The 20935-nt window shown below is 49.0% G+C and overlaps 1 protein-coding gene across 7 annotated transcripts in view; it reads left to right on the top strand.

Moving 5' to 3' along the window:
* Nucleotides 1–20935, top strand: part of LOC133343906 (E3 ubiquitin-protein ligase NEDD4-like) — a 99919-nt gene that overhangs the window by 65535 nt on the left and 13449 nt on the right. For 2 of the 7 annotated variants that reach the window (XM_061553905.1, XM_061553901.1), the window contains 14 exons: nucleotides 4435–4485; nucleotides 5420–5481; nucleotides 6552–6651; nucleotides 8147–8319; nucleotides 10383–10506; nucleotides 11248–11511; nucleotides 13004–13069; nucleotides 13165–13230; nucleotides 16469–16600; nucleotides 17453–17563; nucleotides 18294–18503; nucleotides 18714–18791; nucleotides 19926–19980; nucleotides 20428–20486. In XM_061553905.1, the coding sequence (XP_061409889.1) occupies nucleotides 4435–4485; nucleotides 5420–5481; nucleotides 6552–6651; nucleotides 8147–8319; nucleotides 10383–10506; nucleotides 11248–11511; nucleotides 13004–13069; nucleotides 13165–13230; nucleotides 16469–16600; nucleotides 17453–17563; nucleotides 18294–18503; nucleotides 18714–18791; nucleotides 19926–19980; nucleotides 20428–20486 (1551 nt within the window). Of the gene's footprint in view, nucleotides 1–356; nucleotides 483–4434; nucleotides 4486–5419; nucleotides 5482–6551; nucleotides 6652–8146; nucleotides 8320–10382; nucleotides 10507–11247; nucleotides 11512–13003; nucleotides 13070–13164; nucleotides 13231–16468; nucleotides 16601–17452; nucleotides 17564–18293; nucleotides 18504–18713; nucleotides 18792–19925; nucleotides 19981–20427; nucleotides 20487–20935 lie in introns of those variants that run through there. The other 5 variants (XM_061553906.1, XM_061553902.1, XM_061553907.1 and 2 more) reach the window with 4 other exon arrangements.

Below are 20935 nucleotides of genomic sequence, written 5' to 3' on the forward strand. Positions count from 1 at the left end.
TTGTATATAAATGCATTAAATTAGAGCTTCATTCAGAAAGCGTGTATGCCACTTGAGTACACTTTTGCATACCGCATATGCTTCTCTTTGTGTTAATATTTTAATGAAAGATGTCAATGAGTGTCATTAATTCAAGGCAAAAGATGCTGGGAACATGCAAATGAGGCTCTGGAATTTATCTTCAATTTCCGTCCGTAAATTGTGGACATTGGATTTGTGGATCGCCTCCGTGATACAACCCTGCTGCGTGCACTGCTGCTGTTGGCGGGCACGCTGCTGCCACACACACCACGTGGCGTTGTATGAGAGGGGTGTGGTGTTGTGATAAGCAGCGCTGCGTCCGTGAGCGAGCACTCTGCCGTGAGCTCAGAAGGGACCAGTCGCGTGTTGCCGTCTGTCTGTCTGGCTGGCTGCCTCCGCACCTCTGTGTCGAGATGTTCTTTCTATCCAGTTTCTCCAGCGCTGCTTTAACCACATCCAGGGTGAGTGGCACTATACTCTTATAGTATGTGCGTCTTATCAAATGTACGTTTCATTTTGATCTTAATATTTGAATTGCATAGATGGTTTATGTCCCGATATATACAAATGGACTTGTTACCTGCATATTAAGTATCGACAGTGATACAAGAGATATAAATATTTGTAGCAATTCATGAATTTCATCGTGGTCGGTTCACTTTAATTGTTTAATTTGCCTTTTTAGTGCATTGTTATTCCATTCGCACATCAAATATGTATGATCTTGCATACCAATATTTAATTTAATCTAATCTGCTCTAGTGTAATTAATAAAGATGTAACACTTTTAAACTAATGTTTAAAATTGCAACAGCAATATTTTACACCTTTGTCAATCCGCTGCTGGATGAAGGCTTCCCCCGTGGTGGTTATTTGGCCACTCTCCACACGATGGTTCATGCGGGTCGGTGAAGCGGGGGTCCGAACCAGGACCGGTCCAGGTGTCACTCGCCACTGATGTTAGCCGTGGGCTCAGACTATCGCTCGGGTCGCCGGGTTCGTGACGGAGTGCGCTGCACACGCCCCCCTGTTTCTTCCAACATTATTTGTGATTTATATTAAGAACTTGCCAGCACTCCAATGAAGAAAACCCATTATATGTTGTTATTACAAGCGACTTGTGTTTCTTCTGTTATGTTAGTTGGGGTGAGTTTTCTAAGGGTGTGTTTTGCGTGTTAAATCAAGTGGCTCTGATTGTGTACTATGGTCGATGATCCACATGTATTTATCCAGGCAGGAGAATTGGGGCTCTGTTTAATTCCATTTCAGAATCTGTCGGACCATCTATTGAGTGTAATTTGAACACGATTTCGTAAGTAGAATGAGTGTTGGTATGCATTTAATTGTATGACCTCAAACTAGCAATTGAGGTCATGCAGTCTATACAATATCAAGATAAATATATATCATTGTATGGCTAAAACACGTTCTTCATAAGCAGCGATTTCTATTTACAGAAAAATTGTAATCTTCATCCGTTGACCTGCGATGATAATCTGCAAGAACTGCCCACGCCCTTTCTAAATTGGCTGCCACTGGCACGGTTTTCACGTCTGTTGAGCGGCTCTCTCTTTCATGAATCCTTTGTAACATGATGGCAGCGGCAGCACGTGATGTCAGCTCACAACATGCTTTGTATTGCCACCCTATGTGTGGAGGCATGGCTTGCCTCAATAGCTGCACCCTTAGTGGCCTAATGCTGTTTGCTGTGTACGAAAACAATACCAAATCCCTTTTGCAACTACGAGCAACACTATCCGAAAACAAGATGGTACAAGAAAAATAACCCCAAAGGAGGGAACGCCTGAGATTAGCTCGCATATAAGCAGGAGATGCCGTCGGTAGTAATGTGGGAAGGCTTGAATCCAGCAGGAGCTAAAACGTGTCCATCACTGATCCTGGTTAGCAGTTGAGTTTGTAGAATAATGGCTTTTGACAAGCTGGTACTGATTTTATACATTATTTCGCAAATTGGTCCTATGCATTAATTGATGTGAATTTAGACATATTGTGAGTCATCTTCGAGCATTTGGTAACGGACACAAATACATTTCAGAGAAGCTGCTGATGATGTCTGTTTGTTCCTGTCCTTGAGTGTTTCTCATCTTGGCATAGGAAATTGGGGTTATTTTTCTAATGCTTAATGTAAAGTTGCTTAGAAGCATCTGATATTAATTGGTTGGAATTGGCAGCCCTTGTTGGCACTCGTACCGCCATTGCCTGCTGCTCGCATTCGGAGCGTTATTAAACCAGGCGATATGAAGGCGCTGTGAAGGTAGACATTGTGCATGCCACACAAACAGTGTGTGAGATCTTGCCTCCGCTATCCAGAAAAAAGCAACATTCGCACACAGGCTTGACAGCCAGCAACAGCAGTGCCATTCCTGCCGCACGTTCGTTCGCACTGGGGTACGTTTCAAAGACGCCTTGACAACTCGTTGTGACGGTGCTCGTGTTACCGCTGTTGAGATCCCGAGGCGGTGGTCTCAGGCCTGGTCACCGGCAATGATTCGAAGGTTCCATTGACAACAACATGGTGGGTTCTCACTTAAGTAGCATATCGAGGGCTTTTCAGGGTAAACATTGCATTTAATTTGTGTGCTTGGTGGGGCAAATAATGTAAAAGCTTCCGTGAAACCGAGTGGTTTGTTTTGCAACCTGACCAACGCAGTGAACCTGAAAAAGCTTGATTGTCTAAAACGTTAGTCACCATATATATTTCCATTTTAAGACTGATGTTATTCATGAGGTTTGTCGAAGCTGTATTGCAGTCACGAAAGCTTCAAATCAAGACTGTATTGGTTTGTGCACTGCGCACAGCTTTGCGTTTTTATGCTTGCTATTTAAGTGGGGGAGAACACTGTCCAGTGCCGCATGCCAGCCGTGCATTTCTTACGGAGCCAATATCTTTGAATTCGCATTGGGCTGTGTGTCAACAATTTGTCAAAGCAACCAATTCTGCATCGCCTACAACGTTTCACCCAGTTGCTATTTTTGGCTTATTCTGTCGGGGATATTTTCCATTTAAGCAGTTAATATCAGCGAGACAATCCGTTTTATTTCATGAAAATATTGTGGTAACTCGGTTACAAAGCAATATGTTCGAGTGGTCTTCACACGAGCTCGTGTATGGCACACGGTGGGAGTTTTATTATTATTTAAATGTATTATGAAGGAAAATCGATGTGTGAATTGATAAATGTGTTGAGCAGGCCAGCCCGAGGACACATTTGGCCCCTGGTTATCCGTTACCGTTGCACTCCCCATACCGAATGTTTCCATTAAGGTCTCTGAAGTTGAACCCGATATCTGGTGCCTATAAATAAATGTACGACTTGTAGCTTTTAACTGAAAAATATGACACCTTGGTCTTCAAGGCACAGTCGTGCACTTGCAGAAGCTTGCATTGCCGAGTGCCTGGCTCCGTGTGATTTCTATTCTGCAAGCTGAGAAACAAATCTTTCTCCAGCTGTTGCACGCACACTAGGATGTAAAACATGGTGTAAAGTGTAGCCCTGTTATTTAGTTCACCCATTAATGACGTAGACTAACAAATCTCGTCACTACATGTCTTACAAATTCAGTGTTTTTCCTTTACTGAGTGTTGTTGCTCAAGTCACGTGGGGTTGTCTCGCTGTAAAAAGTGACGTTCATTGAACATCTGGGGTTTTCCTCCTCGAATCGGTAGGACGGCCCTCGGCTGACCTGCACAGGCATTTGAATGATAATTTCCAGGTGGTTGATCTTCGGTTGGAACGTTTTGATGTTCCGAATTTCTGTGAACGAAACAAAACAATTGCGGCATTTCTTTTGACGCTCATTGGTGCAGTGGAGGGTGTCTCTAGAGACTTTTTCCAAACGAGATGTTCGGTCGCAAGGGATTCTCCAGGCGAACTGTATTTTAATAATAATAAGAAGAAAAAACAATTTTCAACTTTTTCAGGATGATCACAAGAGACCTTTCGTGCTTGTTCGTTAAATAACTTGAGGGAAGAAGAGCCTTGGTGTGATATTTATTTTCTCTTTTGTAAGGTACTGTGAATGGCAGCAGTGGTACGGTGTTTTGGTCTGTGTTTGTAACTGCACGACTTCCATCCCAGTCCCAACGTCAATATTAATGAACTAATTAAAGCACAGTTTTTTCCCCATTACTGATTATTTTATTTTCTATTCACCTTGGAAAAAAGCATTCCACGTTTAATAATTAAATATTCATTAAGTGCTAGCTATGTCCTTTGCACAATGTAAAATATTTTCTGCAAAGGTTATTTGAGGCTGTACCCTGAGTGTCTTGTGAATTAAATAGTGCAGTACATGTGATAACTCTGGCGGTGATTAAAAATGTTACGTATCAATTGATATTAATTATTGCTTAACTCGCATGTGACGTTTCTTGGTTGTTGTTTGTTTCAGACGAGAGATGACTTCCTGGGCCAGGTGGATGTCCCGCTCGGCCACCTCCCGGTATTTAGCGCTGCATGCACTGCAATCGGAGGGTGACTTTCCGTTCGTGGTCAGCTGCCAATTTAACAATCGATGCTCGCCTCTTTCTCATCGGAGCTGTTGTCTTTTCCACGCGTGTTACGAGTCCCTCGGAGCAAACCCAATACGTGTAGCGCAGCACTGCAGAGGCATACACTTGGAGGCGGAGTGGCGGTGCAGTGGTTGGCGCAGTGAGCTAAGAACCCAGCAACCGAATTAAATTCTCAGCCGTGGATAACGTTAGTGGCAAGGGCTGTCTGAACCGGTCCTACCATTTACCAACCCACACTGGCCAATGTAGTGTAGTACAGTCACACGTCGGGATGGAGAGGCCTTCATCCAGTAGTGAGTTGACAAAGCCGTTTAATGATTAATATGCCTTGTCACGGTTATCGCATTCATCTGTCACCGTGTATCATCAATGTCTGCTGTGCGTGGCACATAGGTTAATGCTTAGCATGCAATCTACAAAAATAATTCCATGCAGTTGGCCAAACAACCCAATATAGGGCCACAGAGCTTGGGCAACTATTGGCACCAGTTCTCGCTGCCTTTCCGCTTGTCCGTGCTGTTAGCAGAGATGAGCACCTTCCAAACACCGGTGCCATTGAACTAATTGCGTGGGCTGTGGAAAGCGATTGGCACCATTAACCATAGCCAGTTCTCTCTTGTGCACAACACGAGTGATAACAGCCGCTCTGAGGTATTCCGGGTCCTTTTCAAAGTGATCTCTGGCCAATTTCAGATAGCATCAATTGAGAAATATGCTCTTGCTGTTGCCCGATACAATTCAGACATCACTAACAAGCTGCATGCATGCTATGCCACGCAAAGCAAAGTTTTTTTTAGAAATCGGCCGTATTGTGTTTGCACGGAGCTTAACCAAGGTAAAGCTGCGTTCGTTTTTTTGTTGCAGACTGAGGACCCCACCAGGGAGAGACCGTACACCTTCAAGGACTTCCTGTTGCGGCCACGGAGGTAACATCCCCACTTAAAATTTGTCTTTTAAGTGAAAATGGAATGTTTGTTTGGTCCACAACGCTCGCACGTGCAAATGCTATTTATGGGTCGTTTCCACTTTCTGTTACAAACGAGTGAATGTTATATTTGCGTTTTTTTAATTTAATCTCGAATTGTAACTCAATTGTGTAATTTGGCATCATGTCTTTAGGATAAATACATTTAAATTCAGAAAGCAGTGATGGAACAATAGGTTAGGAAATTTCCCCAGAATATGATGGTGTACAACTACTATGGGGACCTCATTTGCCAGTAAAAATATGATAATTGGTTCTTTACCCTTCTATCTGGCAACAAAACTGACACCTTTTTGCAAGGAGTCATGTTTGCATAGACCGCAATACCTGCAGTCACAAATACAAACAAAAGACATAACTCTGATAATGTGCACTGTCCTTGAAGTTGATTGGTCCACACCCGAGACAGCTTTCCTTCGAGCCTAGTCTCATATGGGTTGGACCAGATGACGCCAAAAGGCGCCTTTTGGCGTCATCTGGTCCAACCCATATGAGACTAGGCTCGAAGGAAAGCTGTCTCGGGTGTGGACCAATCAACTTCAAGGACAGTGCACATTATCAGAGTTATGTCTTTTGTTTGTATTTGTGACTGCAGGTATTGCGGTCTATGCAAACATGACTCCTTGTAAAAAGGTGTCAGTTTTGTTGCCAGATAGAAGGGTAAAGAACCAATTATCGGTGTACAACTACTTATGGGTTTAATAATCACAGGTGGCCGATGTGTGGATCAATCATCCAGACTCGCGACGGTGTCCGCTCATTGCTCAGCGATGAGCAGTAGCTGCTCGAGCCACCCTGCCACTTCCAATTTGCAGTTAAAAAACTCGACCCTTTCCGCTGGGTCCTCATCTGCCGTGTGCGAGCAAACGGCGACCTCCTGCACATGCGCAGGAAGCAATGCTCTTTGTGGACGCGCAAGGTCCGATGCACATCCCCTCATAACGCGTTGATAATTATTTAACGCTTCACGTGTTCTGTGTGGGTTGTTTATTTTCCCCCGTGTAACTGCAGTCATAAATCCCGGGTGAAGGGCTACCTGAGGCTCAAGATGGCCTACTTGCCCCAGAATGGCATCAACGAGGAGACCCCCGAGCAGACTGAAGAATCGGAGGTAATCCGTCACCTTTGTGCGAGTGTGGGTTGTGACGTTTGACCGTGCGATGTTAACCGTCTCGTACGTGGGCCCTTGGCCGTCATTTGTTCTGCATCGCATCCTCGAGTCCGTGTGCACTCGTGCACTGTGTACGATGCCGGAATTGTCCGTACTGTATTCTGTGATGTGTTGTTTGCTTGGCTTTTAGCTGTGGAGAGAAGGGGGTCCTTGATAATTGCCTACTCTTTTATTATTCATGAAGAATTTTCCACCCTTAATGGAATTGAAAATTACCAGAAGTGCAACTCGTGTAAGCCAAATAAATCACAGCGGCTGTCTCCGCCACTCTGCTGTGTTCACAAACACGATGCCCCCCTTAGTGTGTTTGTGTGACACGTGCCCAGAACTTAATAATCTTGCTCGATTAAATCTTGCAAAAAAGTATGGTAATGCCAAATATAAATTGTTATCTGTATCTCGTTGCGCATGCAGTCCAATTGAAACATTTCTTGCACATCACCCAATTATATTTAAAAGATTGTGTTTTAAAATTATTTAGCTTTGAGGAAAAAATTCCTTTATTCCTCATCCGCTGCTGATTGGCATTTCAACATTTTCACAAAGCCACCGACATTTCCGAAAATAAATGTGTGACGACGCTGGCGGCTTGGCATTGTTAAATCATTATTACAACTTACGGGGGCGAGAGACCACCCAGAGGAGTCCGTTGTGCATGGGACGTCCGCGATAATGAAACGCAGCGAGGGGGGCATCGGCCGATGGGGAAACAAACCTGTGCCAAGAACAGCAGCAACTAAAAATACACATGTGAAAAGATAAGTGCACCATTTTACATAATTTTAATAGAAATTCATATCTACATTCTTCAATAAAGGGAATACTAACCCGATACACACTTTGTTATAGCCCCATCTTTTGATATTGCCGCATCTCATTACCCAACGGCGTGCTGTATAAACCCAGCACGTGTAATTAGCCCATCGTGCGTTGTGAGCCTCACCGTATGTTACAATCTGCTGTGTTAAAACCTCGCTGTCTATTTCATTATTACGCTTAGGTTAACCGGGAAAGCTTCGCTGGGTCTCATAACTTTTCCAGGAGGGTCCTGATTAATTTTTGCAGTAGAGGAGGATGATTGCCTTGTATATCCAATTGAGTCATTTGTGGTGTAATTCTTCAATTTGGCAAATTTGGACCTCACGACACCAGCGCAACAGTGGCATACTCTTGCGAATGACGTCCCGGGATCTTTAACGTGCACTGTTGAGCGGGCAGCACTCAGTATTATTACGATTGCTACACCAGCGATAATAACCGAGGCGGCCTCTTGATTCCAACCGTGAACTTCTGCAAAAAGCAGCAAACGCGCAACCCCTGGGCCGCTTCACCGAACTCGCGTTCTAACCCCACCGTGTGCTGCTTCCCCGCCGTGTTGCGATCTCCCGCGCGCGCGTCTTAACGCCGCCACGCATGTGACCCTGCACACCGCCAGCAGCCCGGCTGGGAGGTGCTGGAGCACCCGGACGCCGCCGCCACCCAGCGAACGAACGAGCAGCAGCTACCGCCGCTGCCCGTCGACTGGGAGGAGAGGCAGGACAACCTGGGCCGCACGTACTTCGTGAACCACCGCACGCGCTCCACGCAGTGGGTCCGCCCCAGCACCGTGTAAGCCTTGCACGCCTCGCCCCTCCCTCCAGGAAATGCCACTGGGGCAGCTCGTGTTGGGTAGATTCTAAAAGGAATAATTATAATGCCCCCTTTGTTTATCAGCCGGCTCGGCTCGGCGGTCGAGCGAGCGGATCGCATTCGGAGGGTTGCGAGTTTGAATCCTCCTTGGCGGTTGACTCGGCCCATCGTGCCTCGTGGGGTCGATTAAATGGGTGCCACTTTGCGGTGAAGTCAACGGTGGTTGTCCTATGAATAGAATCGTCTCCGCCATAGGAATGTGGAATTTCTGTTCCACTGGCCTCTCAGGGCTTTAGCCAAGAGATGAGCACAGCCTCGATGCTCATTTGAGGAGGAACTCGCTTTGATGTATTTATCTAGGAATGCGTGCAAATGAATTATAATCATAAATTACAATAATGCCATGTATTTTCGAAGGTGCAGGGGCATTGGGATATTTTACCAATTCCATTAACGAGTGCATTTCATTGTCCCTGCTGAGTGTGCCGAGTTGACCCCTGACCAAATATTATACTTATTCTCTTTGGTTGTCCAGGAAAGCACCTCACCGAGTCTCAAGATTGTTTTTTAGGATGGTCCCGCATTGGGGATGTTTGGCTTGTGGAAGGAAACGGGAGTACCTGAAAAAACCCCAACACTTACGAGGCGATCGCGTTTCAAGCTCCGCACAGATGGGTTCAAGAACACATTTGCTCGACTTGCCACCTCCTAGGCAGTGCTTTTTGAGTGGCCTGGCATTGCTTTGCGGGAGTGGGGGGAGTGTATTTGAGTGAATGCCCATGATGGAAACACAGCGTGGGAAGGCTGCCCAGATTTGAGTGCAGGATCTGTGACGCTTGCTCTGAGCCTCCAGGACAATGAGGCCCCAGAGTCATCCCGCCTTCTTCACGGCCACGCTTTCATCTGTTGCCATGCAGTCTCATATGCTGCACGTTTGTATTAGCAATAGTTAGTTTAGGTGACTCGCGTACTTATCTCCTAATTTTTCAATTCTATTGGGTACTTATGTAATTTGACTTTTGATGATGCAAAGGGTAATTTGCGTGGTATATATTTGTTTAAGTGATTGTTGGGGAGCTCACAGGTGTGGGCTCGATACTGCCTTTTCTAATTGCCCATTTGGTATTTGTAATTCAGTTTTCAACACGTGCGAAGAATTTTCAAATTCCAACCTCAAATACAATGTTTGATGTGTAGATGATGGTCATTGTGACCTCCCTTTATAGCTGGTTGATCACTGATGTTAGCCACCAGTGTTGGTTAAAAATAATTAACTTACCTGGAAATATGTCCATTTGTTTAGTCGAGACCGTGACCTTTCTGTGTGTGTGTGTGTGTGATGGAGGGTGTCATTTGTGTGGAGCGGTGGTGTAGCGGTTAGCGCTACGCTGCGCTACGGACCCGGCAACGCGAATTCGATTCCCGCTCACGGCCAACACCAGTGACAATTATCTGAACCGGTCCTGGGCCTCCCCTCGGTCGACTCAGCCTCAATTGAGTACCTGGTGCGATGTGTAAACAGAAAGGTCACTGACAAAGGCGGCCGGCCGTGGTGCTGGCCACCCACCCCCTCGTGTGCTGTGCTGGCCTTCATAGGTGCTCGCTTAACAGCACTTGCCCCAACATTATCTTAAGGTTATATAGGGGTTTTTGTCTTTGTCATATGTACGTGTGAGGGATGGTGACAAAGTGGAGCTGTCGTGTAGTGTTTAGCACACTGCGCTTTGAACCTAGCGACACGGGTTCAATTCCCGCTCACGGCCAACACCAGTGGCAATTATCTGAACCGGTCCTAGGCCTCCCCTAGGTCGACTCAGCCTCAATTGAGTACCTGGTGTGGTGTGTAAACATCGTCACGGAGGAGCGAAAAGCGGTTGGGCGTGGTGCTGGCCACCCACCCCCTCGCTAACAGTACTTGCCCCAACAGTCTGTTAAGGCTATACGGAGGGTCTTTGTTTTTGAGGCATGTGTGTGTGAGGGACTGACGTGTGTGTGTGTGTGTCTGTGAGGGAGGTTGACGTTGTGAGTGTGTGCGTGCACAGAGAGGCGACGCCGGAGTCGGAGACGCACATCCGGGAGATCGACCAGCAGGCGCAGAACATCTTCCGCTCGCGGCGGCAGATCAGCGAGGACGTGGAAGCGACCGACTCGCGGGACAACTCCGAGGTGCGGCAAGGCCCTGCGCCCTGCACTTGCCTGTCTCGACGTCACGTGGGCCCCCGTCTTCCATGTTGACTTTCGTCCTCCCGATGGTTTCAATTACCTGAACGGGCTGGGAGTCATCGGAGAGCCACATTCATATTTTTACTTTCTAGCTGCTGCAGTTCTCTTAAAGTGTGCCTGTGAATTCCCTTTATCTCCATGTCTCATCTGCCACTGTGTGTGCAATGAAGGTAGGACACATCTGTGCAATGATGCAGATTAAAGCATTTCTTTATCGCTTGCAACATTATTGAAGTTGATGAATCAACTTTAAACTGTGGTTTATTCATTCGGCCCCTATTTAAAAGCAGCGGTTCTCCCCCGCGCATTCTGCTTTGCGAAGGCAGGAAACCCCCGGCACTGCTCGGTGGGAAAACTTGCACGTTTCTTTTGCTTGTTCAGTTTTCCCACGGGACCGTTACTGTTGACCTCCCACAAATTGATACTCGTTTAATGAGCGCTCCAGGGTCGAGCGAACCCGTGACCGAGATTTAAACACGCAGCCTCATCGTTGCACGTCGAGCAGTCTGCTGCAGCACCCCTGCTGTGCGCGTGTCGGCCCAGCGTCTCCGTGCACGACACGCACGTTTCTTATTGCTGCAAGAACTTCGTTTGGTTCTCCGAGACTCGGGGCATCGTTGAGCCCCGAGCAGTCGTGACCGTGTGACCCCCACCCCTCCGTGGTGTCACCCTTGCTCCGTGCAGCTGAACTGGGAGCTGCTGGAGCCGGTAGCGGAGAGCCAGCCGAGCACCGCACCGGAGCCGCCCGTCCCCCCAACGCCCCCGCCCGCGCCGTCTCCGGTGCCCTCGCCAGCCACCTCGCCCGCGCCCTCGCCGGTGCCCGCTTTGGCTACCCCACCCCCGCCCTCGGAGAGCCCTGAGCCAGAGCCGCCCTCGGCGGCGCTGTCCGACGAGCTGAACCGGCGGCTCGAGGCGGCCAGCGTGTCCGGCGAGGAGGCCTCGTCCTCGGTAAGGCGGAGCCCGGCACGGCTGGGCCACCGTTGCGCTGTGCGTGCGTGCCTGTGTGCGACCAAGAGCAGTGGAGAATATTTAAACCGTTTTTTGGCCTCACCTAGGTCGACTTGGCCTCAAATGAGTACTCTGTGCAGTGTATCAACATCAGCACTGGCGAGACAAACGCGGTTGGGCGTGGTGCTGGCCACCCAACCCCTTATGTGTCGTGCCGGCCTGCATAGGTGCTCCCTAACAGCACTTGCCCCAACAGCCTGTTAAGGCTATAGGGGGAATCTTTGTCTCTGTTAGTATGTGGGAAGCGGTCGTGCGATGGTGCGTGCACTGCCTTACGGACCTGGTGAGCTGGGTCATCATCGGTAGCGAGTGATTTCCGAAAGGATCCTGGGCCGCCCCCAATTTCAACTCGGCCTTATTTGAGTACCTGGGGCGGTGTGTCACATCAGCATTGGGGATACAAAGGCAGCTGTGCGTGGTACGGAACAATCTACCCCGTCATGTGCCCTGCCGGCCTTGAGAGGTTCTCGCTAGAACGCTCGCCACAACAACTTGTTGTGGCTGTTTTCGGGGTCTTTGTCTTTGTGGGACGCATCACTGCATGAAGAAAACTTGGACTCGTGTGATTTACAGGATGTTCCGAACCTGAATTTTATTGCTTTTGAGTTGCACACATTTAATTGAAGGATCTCGTGCAGTGATCTATTCGTGTTGCCCATTCAAATGTCTCCCAGTTTTCCCTTTGACAAAGAGACTCGTCTCAATGGGCATCTGCCTGGTTTTAAATAAAGCCGTTCGTATGATTTGATGGAGTAGATTGGGGACACCACCGCTGCCAGTAATGGGGGGGGGGTGCTCGTAAAGGGCGGCACTGGGAAGCTGGCAGCAGCCACCGTGCGGTAACAACAGGAGGCAGAGGGGGTGACGCTCATGACCATGAGTGCAATTTCAGGCAGATAAAGCGCAGCGTGTTGGCACAGAGACTGTAAATGGTGCGTTTTATAGTTGATCCATCACCAGGGCAAATGGACTTCTCGTGTGTGTTTTACATGTAGCATACACGTAGGCATATAGGTATTTATTACTTCGTATTGAATGTGCTTTTATAGATGTAGCGATCAGACTTTTGAAATGGGAAGTGACTGTGCTCTAAGCACACAGATGTGTGTATTGTGAGTTACGCACTCTGGAGGTAGACCGTGGCAGCTCTGCTAGGGTGAGGCAATCCTTTTAGTGGAGCAAATTAGCATTCGGTGTTCTGGCAGCCTGCCTGGTAGTGCCGATGGTGAATGCAATGACACTAAAAGTTACGTATGTTTTGTTTAAATTGTGTTCTTCTGTATGACGCTATCGCAACAGTCATGCATTGTGTCATTGATGTTGGCTGTTGCGCTTTGCGCGCGCTCGCATGTTTAGCAGCTGTTACAAGCAGAGAACACACCCATGAAACATTACATCCGCATGTGCTCAAAATCGCCTATGCCGTTTGCAGATGTTGCTGAACGGACGGATACGCTCATCCAGTGTCACTAACCCAGAACCGCCACAGTCCATCATGGTAACAAACAATTCCGAGCCCCATACCGCAGTCACCTTTCACGCGTAACACAGGTGCCGTTGACGTATAACTGTCATTGTTCACCCCCCCCACAGAAACCACAGGCTAGGAGGATACGGTCATCCACCGTGACAAACGGTGAACTTGCTCACTTTCAGAGGGTAAACGTCGCCAAGAGCCTCCAACCGCGCCACTGCGGCGTCACTCTTCCAACGCTGCTCTTGTGATTTTTTTTTGTAACCACGTGATCCAATCATTTTCCTGTTTTTCTTCGGCGGATTTTCTCTCTCTCTCTCCCCTCTCTCGGGGGACCAAGGCAAAGTGGGAAGCTTTATAGAGAAATGACCGTGTGTGTTTTTTTCCCCCCTTTCCATGACCTAATTTGCTGGCCAGCTCCTGCACCTGTCTGTGCGCTGTCTGGCCGGGGCCGCGTTGTTTCGCGCGAGCGCTGGCCGCGGTCCCGGCGCGAGGGAACGCTGCCAGGCAAACAATCGTAGCGGCCGGGGGGGGGGCAGCCAGCCCAGTTGGGGCAGGGGGGAGGGGCCCGGAGTGTGGAAAGGGGGGCGTTCCCCCCCCCTTCACCCCTCCTCGGTTCTCACCATCCCCAACTTGAGCCGAGTGTTAAGCCCCTTTTTTGGACGAGCCTCATTAAAACATCAACATACAAAACGATGAACAAAGAAACTTTACAGAAAGCCTTGCCACTACTAGAAGAATAATGTCTGAAAGAAGCCGGTGCCGTTGCACGTGCTGCAGTGCTACGACTGTTGGAGCTTTGCTCACTATCGCGAGGCTGTAGGTGCCGAAAGAACATTTGCATTTCAATCCTCCGACAATCAGACTTGTGTGACGGCCGTATACGTGGATTTGCCTACGAGAATTCAGTGCAGTAACTTTCTTAACGATGTCTGCATGGGAGGACATGTTCCTCGTGTTTCATTTCATGTTAGTCTAGAATCTTGATTTCATCCAAAATGTATTTAAACACACCTGTCCCATTAGACATGTTCAACATGTTTATCTTTGAGGCGCAATAGGCGCGTGATATCGTCAGTGCTAAAATGAGAATTTGCTGATCGTATGCAGGGGTTGCTGATGATCTTTCATCCTCCCCCTCTCCCCCACGTTTAGTGTTCACCAGCGTTTATTGCAGCCGTGTCCATAAAGTGCCTCGTGCAATTACACGAAGCTCACAGCAGCCGTACTTTAGCCAGCCCAACTAAGATGGTTTTTTTTAACAAACTTGCACCTGGTCAGCCATACATTGTAATTATTCATAAATATTTAATGCTTAGAAACACATTTCATGTTAGCGGGGGGCAATTAAACATTTATGCAAGACAAAACATGAATCAATTCCCGTAAAGCTCTGTCGGCTAATGATCTGTCTGCTGCAAACTGCATTGAGTTCACTGTAGACGGTGGGGGTGGGGTGGGGATCCCCTTTAACCAATCAACGCCTGCATGTCATCAATAATATCCTATTTTCTTGTTGAGTGACACATTGTATGGACGAATTAATGGAGTTTGCAGATACGGAAGCCAGATTGTGAAGTTTCGTCAGAACCAGCCGTGGGCATCCGGCCGTGTGGCTCGGGCAGAAGGTTGCACAATCAAATCCCAGCCGAGGGGCTAGCGGGGCCCACGAGTGGCGCCCTCGTTGCTCATTCAAGCCGGGAGACGTTTTTGGCTTGGCTTTGTTTTTTAATAGTGTTAGACTAAGTAATGTTACGTGATGTAGTCTAAGAGAGATCTTGTGGATTTCAGGTCCGTTTACAATTCGGCAGACGTATAGAATGGAGATACTCCGGCGAGGCTTGCATCGGAGTTTTCTACGTTTTTTTGCATTCTACAGCTCTGTCTGCTGAATGTGATAAATGCACTTCGAGCCCTCTGTCGTGCTCTCGCGATTTGTACCTGCAATGAGCAAGCGCAGATAGTGGGCGGTAGTACGCATCGCCCGGCAATGTGAACTGAAGCGCCAGGGGATGGGGGAGAAGACTGGCATGAAGCGTCTCACGTCCTCCACTCTCGTCGGTACTCCGCTATCAAGGGCCCAACTAATACGCAAACTAAGCTCTGCTACTGCTTTTTCCCTTGTGTGGTTTCCCTTACTGGGATCTCCCTTTACACTCTTCCCCTGTCCTGGGACTCGTACACCGCTCGTGGTGGTGGTGGTCGTGGTGGTGGTTTTAAGTAAGCAGCCGTTACAGGGTGCCCTGTTGTTCTCCGCATGCTGTACTTGGAAAGGCATCGGTTAACCCAGTGGTGGTGCTCTCATGGTTCTAACTTGCCGCTGGTTTCTTTGTGCAGGGTTTTTTTTTTGCGCTGCCCTTGTTGCATCTTTGACGCGTGTGGTATTGCTGCATCTGCTTTATTGAATTATATTTAAATTGCACTAGAATCTATATAATAATGCGTAAAAAACACAAACAATAACAATGTCACTTAAAATATACAGTTCAACAATGATCTTCACCTTCCATCGATTTTTGCAACAATTTGGTCAATTTAGAGCACTAATGACAAGTATTATACAATCTTAAACAAAAAAAATTGAGCAAATTGATCATTACCGTGTCAAAATGGGTGACATTAGCAATGTGCAGTGTTGCCAAGCATTATTTCCTGGCCATGGCTTAATGCAATGTGATGCAATAGGAGGCGACATCGCTGCATACATGGAGCACCACAGTAACAAAAAACATTCTTAAGTCATTGACTTTTCATAGTTGGTGGTGAAAATGCAGAAACGCAAGGCCCAATGTGTTAGCTGTGATTGTGAATCTTGACTTGAAGCTTTCGTGACTGCAGGAGCTTACTACTGTGATAGTAGCTCATGGCGTGGCAATAAACCACAATTGAGCACAACACTGACATGTCTTTACGAGGATTAATATTCAATTTTACCTCAAATTATCCAAGTGAGTCATGCCAGGTTGTCTAAAGCCACCTGTGATTAGGTGTGGCCACATCTACTTCGGTGAATGTCGGTGTAAAACTACATAATTACTCCGTGTCCCTGCCTGATGGGAAATCCCACTTTCAACAAAAATCCCAAACCGTCTCATTTTCCAACCAAGTAGAGGCAACCCTCCCACAGCAGCCTGCAGTCAATTGGAGGTACGTCTTTACCTTTTACGTGTAGACCAACCGTTGTAGTGGCCACTCATTTTAGAACACGTTGAGGAGAGAGGGTTGCGGCATATCCGCGTATCCCCGAAGCAGATCGTCGCATCCCCATGCACAACCGTTCCCCGCTTTGGCCACCGCCGTTTGTAGTTGGTAGGCACCGTCATACCATGGTCAGGAGGGAGCGGTAGCACTGCCTGTTGTGCCGCCCTGCCGGTGAGCCGCGGTGATGCCGTGCCCGGGCCCTGCCCCCTGCGTGCCCTGCAGGTGGTGGTGCCGCAGGCCTTCACCACCCCGGGGCTTCCACCGGGCTGGGAGGAGAGGAAGGACGAGAAGGGGCGTTCCTACTTCGTCAACCACAACAACCGCACCACCACGTGGACGAGGCCCATCGTGCAGGTAGCAGCCGCTCGGCTTGGGCAGTCCGCGTGGTACGGCGTTCGTGGAGGTCGCAAGGAGTGGTCGCTGCGCATTGATTTGCCGTGGTGCTCCAAGCTGACGTTAAAGTGTTAAATTCACGCTTGAGCTTTTGAGTATGGAGTAGGACGGCGTTGGCTTGGGGACGGTAGTCCTGGGACAACGTTTGGCCAATAGGGCTGGTCTCACAGCCCACCATGACAGCAGCCCTTCCCGTTGTCAAACCTGCTCTTCGCCCAACTTAATTAAAAATCTTGATTTGAAACTTTCGTGACTGCAGGAATCCATACTCTTTGGTTCTTTCGGTAAAGTCACGTAGGTAGAAAAATAAATAAAATAAAACAAAAGCAATTCCATTGCTGGATTATTTTTTCCACCTGAGGACGACCGCTTGTGTTGCGATCGAAACGTCGTGATGTGTTATTTTTTATTTTATACCTACGTGACTTTACCAAAAGAACCAAAGAGTATGTTAGTAAAAAATGTTGGTCCCAGGTCGGTCTCTGTTACATGAGAGACCCTGCTCCCAATGGTATCTCGCCCGCTTCTAAATTAATTCCCATTGATTTATTCAATTGTTGACCGGGCATTGTCTTCACTTAGTCTCCATCAGGGTCGATAAAATGAGTAGCGCTTTGCGGAGAATCAAAACTCATTCGTTTTTTGGGATAGACTGGGCCTCCCCGTTTAAGTTCTGCATTTGTAACTCGTTTCCGGGGGCTTTGGGCACCGCTTGTTTGAGCAGGCTTCGATTTTTGGATGTTGACCGAATCACTTGGAAGGGCACACACCTCGCGCTGACCCTCCCGATCTCTGGCCAATGTTTTCGAGCAGCAGGCCGACTACGCCACGCAGGGGGCCGCCACGGCGGGGGCCTCGGCCCCGGAGGGTCCCTCTGCGCCCATCCGTCGACCCCGCAGCCTCAGCTCGCCCGCCATCCAGGAGGTGAGTGCCGCGTTCCGCCAACGTAGCCAAAGCGCCCCCCACCCCTCCCCCTGGGGGCTGCACGTTCGTGCGATCACCGACGCTCACCGCCCTGCTACTGCAGGGCCAATCCCGGTGCCCAACCTGGACGGTGGCTTCGTAGACGTCAGCTGCCGTGCCGTGGAGGTACGAGGTATGCGTGCGCTGTACCAGGCGGCTGGGTACAGACCTTGGTCCTAATGGTGTGTTTCCTTGTAATAATACCGATTCCGTTTCAACGCCATTGCTCTCCGTTGTAGCAGCACGTATAAGCCGGCGCGTTTTAAAAGACATTCTGCAGCGTGGGAGACATGGAAGGGTTTCGGCTTGACCAAGGCTCATCAGTGAGCCATGCCAAGACTCGCACGGCCTAAGGCCAGCCCAGAATGTAATTTACATGAGGTGATTGCCAGATACATTTTGGAGCCCCTGAAAGTATAACGAACTTAGACAATGTTAGTAAATTAATGTTTCTGTTCATTCAGCGATGTGTTTATAAATACGTTTATTTACAAAACCGAAAGTTTGCTGGCTGATATATAACCTCAGTCATTATCAGTGATTTTCATGTTAACAGAGCAAGAAAGAGCGAGAGATGTGAGGGGGGGAGTTGAAGCAAGCGAGAACCCGACGGTGCCGGCGACTGCTGACGAGAATCCTCCTTCGTTGCTCCCCCCACTCCCCTTTCCCCTCCCACCTGTGACCTGCGAAGAACATGCCGGACATGCGAGGTGGCCGCAACGGGCCGCCGTCGTTTGCGCAGCCCCCCATGGACTCGCCGCAGGCGTCTCCGTACGGCTCCCCCAAGCAGAAGCACAAGGGCTGCCCGGGCTTCAGCTTCCTGCCGGCCGGCTGGGAGATGAGGTTCGCCCCCAACGGTCGCCCATTCTTCATCGACCACAACAACCGCACCACCACATGGGTACGCCGCGCCACCGGCACCACTGACACCATTGGCACCACGCAAGCCCATCTTCTATATGTATTATTAAGATGTCTTCGGCCATTGAATCGCTGTTTATGAATGTGTTATCATATATATATATCGGTTTTAATTTAAAATAACGTGAAGGCACTTGCAGTGTTCCTTTTAATGTCGCCGGTCTTCCGTTTGTTCCACTTGCCAATGCAGGAGGACCCACGCCTCAAAGTGCCCGTCCACATGCGGATGAGACCCAGTCTCGACCCATCAGAACTGGGCCCTTTGCCGGTACAACACCTCGGACGTGGCACCCTCAGACGCGCATGGACCGTGACCAGCAGCACTTTCCTCTGCTCATTTTCACGTCGAAATGAAACGCAATCTTTTCTGATTTTCTCAGCTTTTGTTTGCTTCCCTCTCTGTGTTGTGCTGCTGACTCCCTCTCCCTGTCCAAGTGCAGAATTGTCACCTGTACCTGTTAACGAGACCACATCACCCCACTCTTCAGGTTCTTCCACTGTTTTTGTCATTTATTTATTTTTCCATATGAACTTTAACCTCCCTACCTTAACCCATCTCATCTCAATTTACTTCCCACCTCCGTACCCTCTGCTCCAGCAAACCAGGCCTCCTATCTACACCTTCAGTCGCCCCTTTACTCGATAGGAAAAACCCAACACGTTCATCGGTAACGCTGCTCTAAAGGATGTGCCTCGAAGAATCGACATTTCCTGATACGTCACACATTTATTATCCCTCCTTTTGGCACTTATTGATGATTTTTCTTCAGTTTTTTGTTACTTGTGCTTGTGCGCTACTTCTAACTCAGTATCGCAAAACAATGTTTCCTCAATAGGAGATTAAGCTTCCTCATCTGCTGCCCTTCTGGAATCCTCTCACTTGGCCAATTTTGCAAGGTTGGCCCTCACTGTCGTTGAAATCCTGAATGGACTTTGCCCCCCCACCACCTCCCTCTCCTCTTTCCTCTCACTCCACTCCCCTCTCCTGTGCCCTCTGTTCCAAAAACAACAGATCTTCTCTCAACACTCCCCAGTCAACCGCGGCTCAATTAAAATTCCCTCCCCCCTCATGTCCTCCCGTCAGTGTCTGGAACTTCCTCTCGCTGGCCATCCACACTGCAGACTTCTTTTGTCGAAGTCCACCCCGAAGGATCTACACTTTTCCGCTGCCTATGGCTGCCTTTTCTCTCTGTCCCATATTTCATTGTCAGCTATGCTGGATCCCCGGTTTTCATTGTTACCTCTCCCTCATGTAACCACATTTCCTCCACGTAGCACAACGTTTTGCGATTCGGTTGCATTTGGATGTTTAATACATGTGAGGTGTACGCGGTGTCCGCGTAGCGCCGTGTACACGGTGTCCGTGGTGTCGTGTCCTGACGGCCCTGCGCTCTCCCCACAGCCTGGCTGGGAGGAGCGTACGCACTCGGATGGACGAACCTTCTACATCGACCACAGTGAGCGCCACGCAGCCTCGCTCAGCCCACTCGCCCCACTCACTCACCCGACTCATCCCACTCGTCCCACTCGCCTGACTCACCCCACTCAACCCACTCAACCGACTCACCCCACTCACCTGACTCACCCGATTAATCCGCCACGTCCCACTCACCCAACTCATCACACTAACCAGACTCATCCCACTCACCTGTCTCACCTCCCACGTGTCACTGCAGCTCCGCACACCTGTACTGTTGAGGCGCCACGCTCTGGCTCGGATGTGGCAGTGGAAAAGGGATATTAAGTGAGCTGCGTGGGCCAGGTGCAGCTCGGCGGAGGCTGTTGTGAGAATCCGTCCCAACAAGTGCCCGTGGGAACACGGCATGGAAGTGCGCGGCATCCAGCTACTCCAGAACAAACACACTCGGTTACTCGGGCTGTTTTGTTATTTCCCCATCGCGCAGACACGAAGAACACGCAGTGGGAGGATCCCCGGCTACAGAACCCAGCCATCACCGGCCCGGTGAGCGCTCTCCACTCTCTCGGTCATCGGCGTTCGTGGCCAGATCGCTCGGAATGCACCCAATCTCATATCCCATCTCCTAAGTCAAGCAGGACCGAGCCTGTGCAACAAGGAGAGCCTGCCTTACTTCACCTTCGACGGTCGTGTGACTAGCGTGGCTGTTGTTCCAACCTCCCTGTGTCACTTTGCCATCTTAACATCATTGATCTGTTTTCCTGCAGGTGTCTTACAAGACGGCCTGGTTGTGCTTTAATTAGACATGAGGATGGGTGAATGTATAAGAGCCCATGGTTGTTCTCCAAACAGATCACACTTTAGTTATTGCCAACAACTCGGGCAGACATTTCTCAGTTCAAATCTCTGTTGTGTCAAGAGGTCAATTCAGACCATCATCCCTCGGGGGTCAACAAAACTAGCGCCACTCTGAGGACACTCGGCGGTGCACGCTG

This window comes from Lethenteron reissneri, chromosome 18 (genome assembly GCF_015708825.2).
Source record: "Lethenteron reissneri isolate LAM-NWPU_2019-01 chromosome 18, ASM1570882v1, whole genome shotgun sequence".
In the NCBI taxonomy this organism is placed as follows: domain Eukaryota; kingdom Metazoa; phylum Chordata; class Hyperoartia; order Petromyzontiformes; family Petromyzontidae; genus Lethenteron; species Lethenteron reissneri.